Source organism: Toxotes jaculatrix, chromosome 22 (genome assembly GCF_017976425.1).
Source record: "Toxotes jaculatrix isolate fToxJac2 chromosome 22, fToxJac2.pri, whole genome shotgun sequence".
NCBI lineage: Eukaryota > Metazoa > Chordata > Actinopteri > Toxotidae > Toxotes > Toxotes jaculatrix.
In genome coordinates, this window is record NC_054415.1 from 3,723,554 (window position 1) to 3,734,361 (window position 10,808).

At 44.6% G+C, this 10,808-nt stretch overlaps 1 protein-coding gene across 2 annotated transcripts in view; it reads right to left on the reverse strand.

The window, feature by feature from the left end:
* pawr (PRKC, apoptosis, WT1, regulator) overlaps nucleotides 1-8,325 on the reverse strand; it is a 51,863-nt gene extending 43,538 nt beyond the window's left edge. Inside the window, exons 1-2 of one of the 2 annotated variants that reach the window (XM_041030081.1) lie at nucleotides 8,225-8,325; nucleotides 7,230-7,936 (exon numbers count right to left, since the gene is read on the reverse strand). In XM_041030081.1, the coding sequence (XP_040886015.1) occupies nucleotides 7,230-7,802 (573 nt within the window). In that variant the 5' untranslated portion in view covers nucleotides 7,803-7,936; nucleotides 8,225-8,325. Of the gene's footprint in view, nucleotides 1-7,229; nucleotides 7,940-8,224 lie in introns of both variants that reach the window. The other variant, XM_041030082.1, reaches the window with a different exon arrangement.
* Between the last annotated feature and the right edge of the window lie 2,483 nt (nucleotides 8,326-10,808).

The window sequence follows — 10,808 nt, forward strand, 5'->3', positions numbered from 1 at the left end:
TGAGGAGTGATAGATCTTGTAACTGAATTCCTGATGTGACACTGATGATTAATTTCAATAGTCTGCAGATGTAGCAGATGCAGTGACTTCAAAACAAAATAAAACCAAAGAAAATCTTAAACATATGGTAAGCTCAAAATAATCTATAATGCAGCATTCAGAAGGGACGGGAGACAGGTGTCCCCAGATCTGTACCAGAATCTAAAATAGAGGAGAGTGGGAAAAGGGACACTGGGGTCTGTAAGTGACTCTACTTTAATGGATACAAATAGACAAGCTCCCAAATGCCTAATCATGCAGAGTGGCCTGATTAGAGCTGACTCACAAATTCCCCACAGTCGTCAGCAAACACACAGGAATGTCCAACAAAGAGGCTACGCACACAATATCTCAACATACTCTCACCCACTCCTCTAATCCACGACTCTCTTACTTAACCGCCTCCCTGCTGAGTGTGTTTGTGTGTGTGTGTCTGTGTGCTGTCAAACCAGCAAGACGCCCGGCAGCTAAGGACAGAAAGTTCCCCAACAACCGCACAACAGGAGGAGACTTATTTCCAAAAAGCGGAAGCATGAAACCGATTATCGCTTATCTCTGCAGGCCTCCACAAACTATTAGGATTAAAAATCCCAGACAGTAAATTTGTATAAACTGCCCGTCAGTTACCGCAACACACACCAGATCGCGTTAATGTTCTCAGCGTGAATGCTGTTAATGAGGAGGGAAATAACAAGAGGGAGAATTATGACAGAGCCTCTGAAAAATGTGCAAATGAACTTAAATAAAAAGGTGTAAAATTACAGAGCGAAGGTGGTTTGACTTTGCCTGAATTCAGGGTCAGACAAGGACGAGGCGATTCACTCTGACAATGTTTTGCGCCTGCGGAGAAAACAGTCAAAGTGGATTTGGTTAAATATTTACATGGGTGACGCTGCACACTGGGTTTGACCAGTTTATTCAGCGAGGCCGACGGCTGCAAATTCCACAGGATCAATCATTTCTGCTCCACTTAGGACCTTTTTTCTGAATTTTAAGTTGTCACCCATACAATAACAGTTTCACTGGTGCCAAACGTGTGTGTGTGTGTCGTGGGTATACACACACTCGGGAGTTAAAGATTAGCCAGAAACGCAGCAATTGTGTCATTCAGGCAGTGGCGGGGAAGTGAGTAACGTCAGAGCACAGATGCTTCTCTGTCAGGAAACGGCCTTAACAAGCAGCTGAGTTTCCATGATCATCCAGCCTGAAGTTGACTGTATTACCCTCAGTTGACCAGAGTTTTGGGACAGAACTCCCTGAGATCAGAGAGCAGGAGAGAGAAAGTCAGGCTGCAGGCGAACACGCAGGCTCAGGCTCACTTATTCTTGAGATGGGTTCATTCGACGCTGGTGCTCGGGGACTGTGCAGGTTTTGCATGATTGTGCGTTCCTGTGCATGCTGTGCCGTGGGGGGTCGGGGTGTGTGTGAGGGGGACACACACACTGTTCCTCAGTAATAATCTACAGTCTGCTCCACAAAGTTCCTGAACAGACATAACTAAAGAGCAGTGACCTAGATAAAAAAAAAAGACTTTGATCTTTGTGGGCAAATAACAGAACTCGAACAGTAAATATCAAACTGAAAGGACCAGTGGTGCTGCAACACAGAAGCTCATTCAATACCACTGACACCAAGACAACCCGGTGTATTCTGCCAGCGGTTATGCAGATTTAGATTCAGATCACGATGTAATGTAATGTAAAATTTTGCCTAACAACAAATCAAACTGTCCAAAATTTGCAAAGTTGTTAGGTAAATAAGAAAATACACAACCAAATAATAAGCAAATGAGACCTCAGATCTGACAGGGCCTGCATGCCAACTTTCTAGATGCTGATATTTGCTTCTCACAGCCTCTTTAGCTCTAATCAGGTGATCTGATGCCGTCTGACAGCGTAACGACTCCTAGTCAGGGGTCACTTTAATGGGAACTGAAGTTTACGTAACAACCCTACAAACTGAACAGAACCACGTGCCGTGGCCCATTACGAGGGTGCTGTGTGTTTTATGAGGTGCTGAGAGACCCCCAGGTGTCCCGATGGAAAGAGGCCAGGCTGGTAACGACTTCATCGCAGAAGCAGACGAGCAGCACTTCCTCTTTCTTCCCCTCTTTCCTCCTCCTTTGGAATTCCCTCAAATTTCTCAGAACAGCTCTTCTGGGACTTTATTTCTATTAGTCACCCCTCTGAAAAATTTCCAGTGACAGCGGCCGTCGTAAACAATCCCGAGTTCATTCCAATGAGTGAACCAAACACAATGTTCTTGGGAACGCTGCTGGTGCTTCTGGCTTGGGAAACTTCACTTTGAGAAACACATGTTTTAATTAAAGAGTTTAGCATTCCTGTTGTTCAACCAACAAGTGAAAAGAAGGAAACAAAAAACCCTGCCTAAATAGCTCCTTGCTTACCTAAGTCCATGATAAAATCCCTGTGGTATTTACTGTGATGATGATGTGACCTTGTTTGGAGAAGGTTTCAACAGCAAGTGAAACACACTCCACCCCATGTAAATTAACATTCTTGCATTCTTTTGCACGGCCATGAATTAAGAGCCTGTGATTAACAAACGTCTGCAGGATTTCGGAGCACAGTGATTCATAAAGCTCATGAGTTGCTATGAGACAGATTTCCAGCTTTATTTTAGGAGAACCTGAAAATGTGACTTTAATTTCTACTTTCACTTTGTTGCTTCAAATTTCAAACTGCTTTGGGGTAGAAGTGGATTTAATGTCCCCCAAACTCTGCTCTCAGCATCCAAACATACAACTTCACCCTTCACTAAACTTCACCACAGAACAAAATGGAGCAGAAACAATTGTGGGCATAAACAAGGCAGGGGCGTCTGAATTTAAGGCATTTGCTGATTAATGTCACTGCAGTCAGTTTTTAAAAGGGCAGATGGAAGAGTCGACGCCAAAACTCAATGATGCATAGAGACTTGTTTGATATGAGACAGATTGCTGTACACACACATTTAGATACTTTGGCCTGAAACAGGGCAACGTGTATGTAAAATTTCCAAATCAAAATTAAGCTTTAATCTAGCAGATATATATTAGAATATTTATTTACAATGCTATTGTTAGATATCAGTTTTCAGTGTAACTGTCTTTTGGACAGTGGTGTCGAAGAGGTTAAGATATATTCTAAAACATAAAACATAATTAACAACCACCTGGAGTCGCAAAGGATCAGTTTAAACAAGGACCCTCCTGTCTGCCATGTTCTCCTATCAACAGAGTGTGAACTGCCTGAGCGCTCGGCACAGTATCGCATGTTCAACCCGTTGACCTCTTCAGTGACGCTGCAGACAAATAGCTGTGTTTGGGGAGGGGGTGAGCGGGCTCCACACTCCCCAGCAGCAGAAGCCTCTGCGGGGCAGATCCAACCATCCGCGTGAGGCAGAGTTCACACTGCCCGGGCCGGAGTGTCTGACCTGCAGCCTCGTAACTCACCAAGGTCGTAAAGCGCGGCACAATGAGCGACATGAATCACCAGCAGGCCGCGTACGGCGTGACCAACGGGGAACACGCTAACATCACAACCCAAAACATTTTCAGATGACAGAATCTGAACCTCACTTCCACATTCCTGTGTTGCATAAGCATGTTGTGAGCAGGTCAAAGGTCAGCATCAACAACAATGCCCTCCAGTCTGAAGCAGCGAGCGGGGCGAGAGAAAGGAGACACCTTCCTGGAACGCTGGAGGCTGTATTGATTGATGCAGGGCAAAAGTGTCTTTTCTCCAGTAAAGCACGGAGCTTTTATCAGGCCATTATAAGCCTCAACAGGCAGAAGATTGGGTTCCCCAGATGCTCTGAAATCCCACTCAACGGCTATTATTCTGCACAGAACGAGCAGGGAGATAATCTCTATTCACACCTGTCCACTCATATTCAAGTCACAAAGGGAGCTTGTGTGAGGGAGTCTTCATTTGCATAGTTTGATCCTTTATGTATGCAACAGGAGGAGAAAGAGAAAAATCTGACAAAAGGAATATACAGCATTTCTGCTGCACTGCCAGCTTCGGAATGTTTTACGTTTTCCTACGATTTCCGAGGCTCGCAGGATCTCAGGCCATGAGATCCGAGAAATAAAGCTTCCATTATAAAAGTGGGATTAGTGTTAGCGGCTACTGTCGGCTAGTTTAAAATGATAAAGTGTGAGGTGTTGTCAAAACAGTGAAGTATCTCGGGGCTCGACGAGTCATCGGTCACAGATCACACGTCGGCAACGGGAGGAAGAATAAACATCACATTCATTCAATAAAAGCACGAAGCTGTTTTTCACAGCACCAGCTTCTGTCTCAAGGGTCGGAACCATTTTAACATATTTATCATTTAATACCAAACATCTGCTGGTTTCAGCTTTTTGAAATGTGAGTACTTCCTGTTTTTTTTTTTTTTTCAGATTTATAGCATTGTAAATGAAATATATGTAGTTACTACTGCAGGGGCCAAGTGGGCACAGGCCCAGAGGTCAAAGGGGTCAAGTGGCCCCGAAGCCAGAGCCTCTGTGTGACAGAATGATAAACTTTACTTGTTGTCAAAGGGTAAATGTCAAAGTCCTTCAGAAAAACACCTTTATTTTGAAAATATCACAAGAAGCCATCAATCGTCAAATTAACTGATAGAGTGTGAATCAGCTTTTCTTAGCTCTGAATTTCAAAAACAAAAGAGAGGGAAAAAAATAAACAAACAGAACTATCATTAAAAATAAACAGCTTGCAGAGGAGAGTGACTGAGTGATGTTAGATACCACGTAGTCCTCCAACAGAATTCACAGCCAAAATACGAAAACACTGAGACTTTCACTTTCCCGTTGAGGCATTTGCAGCATTGAGGCGAAGCTGCCAAACCGAGGTTATGAAAGATCACAGCAGCTACTAACTACATGACCTCGCTGACCTCTGGGAGCGTGACACCCAGAGGACAATCAAAGCATCAAAGTGCTGCAACAACCAACTTATTTATGGACAGAAATCTGTGTTCACATGCACCTAATTATGAGTCTTATCCTGGATTTGATCATTTGAAAAATAAAGAAACCTGGTTAATAATATCATGATACACATGATTGTGTTCTGGCAGATTCAGGTTTCTTAAAACCATTCCGAGGGCTGATCCCAGTTGTAGAAATGTCCACAGGCTCCTGATCACACCCAGGATACAAACAGGTATGCTAACGTGTTTGTCACAGATAATGCCCTGAGTGTGGGGGCATTTCTACAAACTGTACTGAGCAGAGACTTCCAGTTCCTTCTCTGTGCCTCGCTCACACAAACCAGCTCACCACTTCATCAGATTCCCTCCCACCTCTCCTCCCCCCCGTGTAATAGTGCATTCGCCCACTTTACTACATAATCAGCGGCCTATGGGCCCGATCTAACGTATCTGGCACAGCCCGGAGTGCTGAAGCCCCGCATTACAGCCTGGCTTGTGACCAGTTTTCAAACAGCTTTGCTTAGCACTGCTGAGCACCTAATAACAGGATGTGGAGCGCCAACCGACGAACTGGTCAAACTCCAAGTTGTGCTGCCCCGAGGCCACCGAGCTCCGGGTGGCTATCAAATAAGAGCGGGGGATACGGGAAACAGGGTGGTTATGGACCACTTCTGAAGGCATCACACTACCATCACATTAATGGGAAAAAAACAACGTATTCCCACATTTTTTGTATAATTTGAGTGCTTTTGAAAGTGAGTGCGGGTGCACATAATCACAGCACTTGGCTGGCACGGCTTCGTATCAGAGTTCCTGCATGTGTCTGAACCACAGGAATTAGGCAAGAGCCTGACATGATTTAAATTCAATAACAATGAACGCCCCAACAACGCCTTCCAGCGCGCGCGCACACACACACACACGCACACACACACACACATCCCCCTCCACCGCCAGCCTCTAGCCCCCCTCCCTCTCCTTTTCTCCCCAACATCTAAGAGCTGCTTTCATTTCTATTGCCACACAGGGTCGATTAAACCAGACACATGTATGGGAGGAATTTGGACACTTTGGGGAAAACAAGTGCCGTTGTTTGATTTGAATTATTTATGGATCTGCAACACACACACACTCAGAGCTACGAGGGGTAATACGTGTGTGAGAGCACTCTTCCAACACGGGTCCGAGATGTTAGAAAGAAAAACAGCCAGAGAACATGTAAGGTATAAAGTTACAATGGAGAAACAGACATCCGTATCAACTACGACACTGAAACACAACAATAACAAACTAAAGGAAGCCCTTCACAAACAACCTGCCACTCTGTGCGATAACCACTGACCTGACCTCTTCAGCTCCTTCTGCGTTTACACAGTTTGGTATTTAATAGAAAGTTGGCCCACTGCAGAGGAACCGGACAAAAGGACCAGTCTTTGGTTGCTCAGTTTACTTAACTTTAAACGAATGCACACTGGTGGTGGTGTTGCAGCCATGCTGATCACAGACCACAGTTATCTGTGACCACATCTATTCAGGTGCATGCCTGCTAATTCTGCTCTACATCAGAACATATTGATATTTGATTGGTAATTAGGAAAAAAGTCAAAGATTTACTCGTTTTAGCCTCCTAGGTGTGAGGATTTGCTGTTTTTCTCTGTTTTCTCGGTTTCTTTGTTATAAAATAAAAATATTTGGATTGTAGACCACTGTTTGGACAAAACAAGCAACCTGAAGACGTCACAATGGGCTCTGGACATTTATGATGTTCTTTTGTCCTGTTTTTGTGACAATATAAAGACTAAACATCTTATTCATTAATCAAAAATGATTGAAAATTTAATCAATAATAATAAAAAAATGTATATATATATATCTGTTTCTTTGCAGTGGTAACATTATTTTTTTAACTGCACTTTGCCCCCTCTCAGCACATACCCTGGTCATAACTCTTGACTCTGTGTTCAGACTTTACATGCAGCAGAGGTAGAAAACTCCTCACCGGCTCTTTGCATTAGTTCTGACAGGCTTCTCCATCCCAGCATGGGCCTCCATATTGTCCCACAGTGTGGCAGCAGGGTGAATGAGCCCTGACTCAAAACCCTGAACAGCATTAGGTGAATCTGCTCTGTACTGAAACTGACCTCTGACTTTCCTGTGGAGGCGAAAGCCAAGAGAAGATGCGCTCTCCCTGCAGGGGATTCGCTTAAAATGCCATCACATCACATTAAACAGGAGCTGGGCTGACTCACCTCATTGGATGGTATGCTGACAACACCTGTTGATCTCCTCTTTTCCCTCAGCTTCCTCTTCTCTATCTGTCCTTTCCCCTTCCTGGCGCTGGGACCACTGCTCTTCTTCTCCTTGCCCTTGCTGGGTGATGGAGTTTCCTTGTCGCTGTCATTGAAAGCCATGGGGCTGGAGTCCGTGGAAGCGCACTGAGCCTTCTCCGTCTGAGGCGGGGCCTTCTTCAGGTTGCTCACCGGGGTGGCCGCGGGCGCAGGAGGGTGAGCAGGGTGGTGCGTTTCCTCCTCGGGTCTCTTCAGAGCAGAGCCGGAGGAGGACCGAGTCACCGAGTAGGAGGAGGGGAGGCAGTTCCCAGAGGAGGCGCTTCGGTCCGGGTTTCCGTTGTTGGTGAGGTCGGTGCCCGGCGGAGCACTGTGGCGGCTGTTGTTGCTGGTGCTGTTTGTGTTACCGGAGCCCAGGGGAGCACCGGTCGCTGCGGCAATGTCCCCCAGCATTTTGGCTCTCATTTTCTCCCGTTTTGCCTTCCATTCCTCCAAAAAGTCTGTGGTAGCGTTTGACTTAAATCCGCCTGTGGCCATGATCCCTTCTTGATAAGTCCCTCCTCACACGCCAAGCTGGTGAAAATGAACTTAAAAGTTGAAGTTGATATGAACTTTCAGCTCTCGGCTCCCGTCCTAATGGCACCACATTCCTCAAGTGATTAACCCGGGTGCTGCTGACAGGTAGACGGAAAATAAAAGTCAGCCTCCCGACACACAAAACTTCAAACTGTCTTTTCTCGATCTTTTTCAAAACCCAGAGACTTTTCTTTAAGTTATTTACGCGCAAAACGTCAAATAAACAAAAGTTGCCAGGTTTAAAATGTTTGCGGCTTAAATGCGTAAAAGTTGCAACTTTCTGGTCTCTGAGGATTTTTTTTTTCTCCTAAAAAAAAAGAGGATCAACGTGTGCAAAAGTTGACGAGAGAAGAGCGGAGGTAGAAATCCAGGTAGAAACTCACCTGTGTGGAGCTGCTTCGGTGGCTAAACTGCTCTCCTCGGTCCGACCAGGTGTGCCCTCGGTCAGATGAATGGTGCTCGTCTCAGGCGCTGAGAGCCGCTGCGCTCGCACTGCCCTCTGGCACGCCGGCTGAGTCCGACAACGCACGAACACTTCCGACTGAAGCCGAGACAAAGACGGATCTGAGTCCGAATGTAAAGTCTCTGTAATAGTCCTTTAAAATGAGTTCATCGAAAATGTATAATTGTATTTCATTTTTATTTTCCTGTATTACTCTAATAGAAAGTTATAGGATTAGAATATTGTTTAGTGATATCAGTGGTGGAATGTAACAGACTACAGTTACTCAGTACTCTTACAGTACAAGTACTGCAGTTCACAAAAGTTTTGATGTACTTTCACTTGACAGTTTTTATTTATCCTGCTTCTTATTTCTAATCCACACCAAGTCAGAGAGAAATATTTTGGAAATTGATTTTTTTTTACCTCCTCAAAGAAACTTTTTTTGGGGAGTTTGGTAGAAGTTGAAGAGAATTTCTGCAGTGAGTTCAGTGGTAAATTTATTCCCTCGGCCACAGGTGTGTGCTTATAAACGCCTCTGTCCACCTCCAAGACTCCGTCTCACACAGACAGTGCAACGCCACTGGTTCCTAGACTTCAATAGGCCTTTTGATAATTGCACAGTGTGAGTGCAACATTTCTGCAGAGGAGCGTTCGCTGACGACTGAGCTCTCCCACGCAGATCCCTCAGACTGACTCCCTTAGGCGCTGGATGACTCATCCAACCATCCCTGATCAGAGGAGAACCTCCTGGTTGGAGTCTTAGTGCTGATGTATGCACTTGGTTCCAGCTAAAGGGCAGGTCCACGGCAATTTAGGAAGACTAACAAGTTTCGTTTTTTTTTCACACGAAAACGCTGTGGTTAATGAGAAATGTGCATAGTGACTGCATGTTGCAATCTGCTGCACACCTTAATACTCCAGGTCACAAAGGACAGATGAGTGTTTCCTTTATGTCCACATCAAATTCTTTGTGAAACATTTGCAACTTCAGGCGAAAAGACGAAATTTCTCAGCTCATTGCTGTAACTGGCTTTATTTTATGGCTTATTTGAAATTTGGTGCAGTTTAATGTCTTTGGTTTACCTTGCTCTATGAATGGACCTAATGAGAGTTATACTGTCATGTATAGTATCATAGTATTGCATTATTTTTTATTTAATTATAATTTTAGCCATTAAGGTTGGTCAGGACCTGGACAACATTTTATGACGAGAAGTTTGGAAGTGTACAGAAAAAAAGAGGAAATTTTAACGTCTACAATCCCAACAACAACTGTACAAAACCCTTCTACTGAGGAACATTATCACACACACAGTCACAGTCACACAGTCAGCATCAAGATTTCATCCCCCTTCCGGAGCTCTCCTGTGCAGTGATCCCAGCTTAGAGGAAATATAATTAATCTAACATATGGCAAGTCACTGCTGCGTGTTCATGCAAAGCTCCATTGTATTAACGCTGCACAGCATTCCAGCGATGTTCAGTCCCTGTGCGTTGTGCCATTACCTAAACTTGCTATAGGTGCTTTACTGTCAGACACCTAATTTCATGCTGGGATAATAGCACTGTGACTTAACTGCGCTGAAGGGTATGAGCCGTATGTTAGATTCCTTCTCGCTCCCTGGGACTTTCAGGGAAGTTTATCACTGATATGATAATTTCAAAATGTGCATCTGAAAAGAGGCAGTTCTGTGCGTTTGTGGACTCGTGCTATTTCCCATAAAAGGCTAAAAATGTGACACTCATCCACATCACACTGTTGAACGTGAGACCAGGCGCTCAGTCATTATCTCTCCATGTGCCAGTCCTGTTACAGATAATGAGAAAATTTGGGTGGAGCAAGGGAGTGAGGCGCCTCTCTAAAAATAAACCCTGATCTATGGACTCAGGTCACAGTGCTGCATATTTAGCATATTTCCGTCTCCTCTTGAGTAGGAAAAAAAAAAGACTGAGGGGGCATGAAGGTTGTCACTGAGTGTTTCCTTCCATGCCAACACAAATGCTGCTGTGTTGCTTTTGAATAAATCCCATTAAACATCTGAGCGACCTGTTCCTAAAGCGAGTGTGCGTGGACTCCATGATGAATGTTTGGAAAAGCCCAGTGAAAGCTCTGTAGTATTTCTTTTTAATGAATGGCTGTATCAGGCGTTTTTGTAACCCATGACACGATTGTGGCAGAGAGTGAAAAGCCAGGCTGCAAACTGAGCATCGCCAGTAACCTGAAATTTATTGTATATTAAACATAACACTGTGTAATGGCCGCTCCTGCGTTAACACATTTTCATTTATTTGACAGTAATGTTTCAGTCAGAAGCTATTAGATGGGTAATTTTGTGGCGAGAAGACTCCACCGAGCTCACTCCCCCATGAAATTGTTTATCCAAGAGTAAGTAAGTATTCAAGAAATGTTTCTCCCAGGCCTCCCAGATGTTGGGTCTGCGCACAGACGTCAGGTGAAGCCAGCAGTTCTGCTGCAGAGAGAGGCCGGAGGATCCTGTTTTCAACCATGTCAGTCAGTCAGT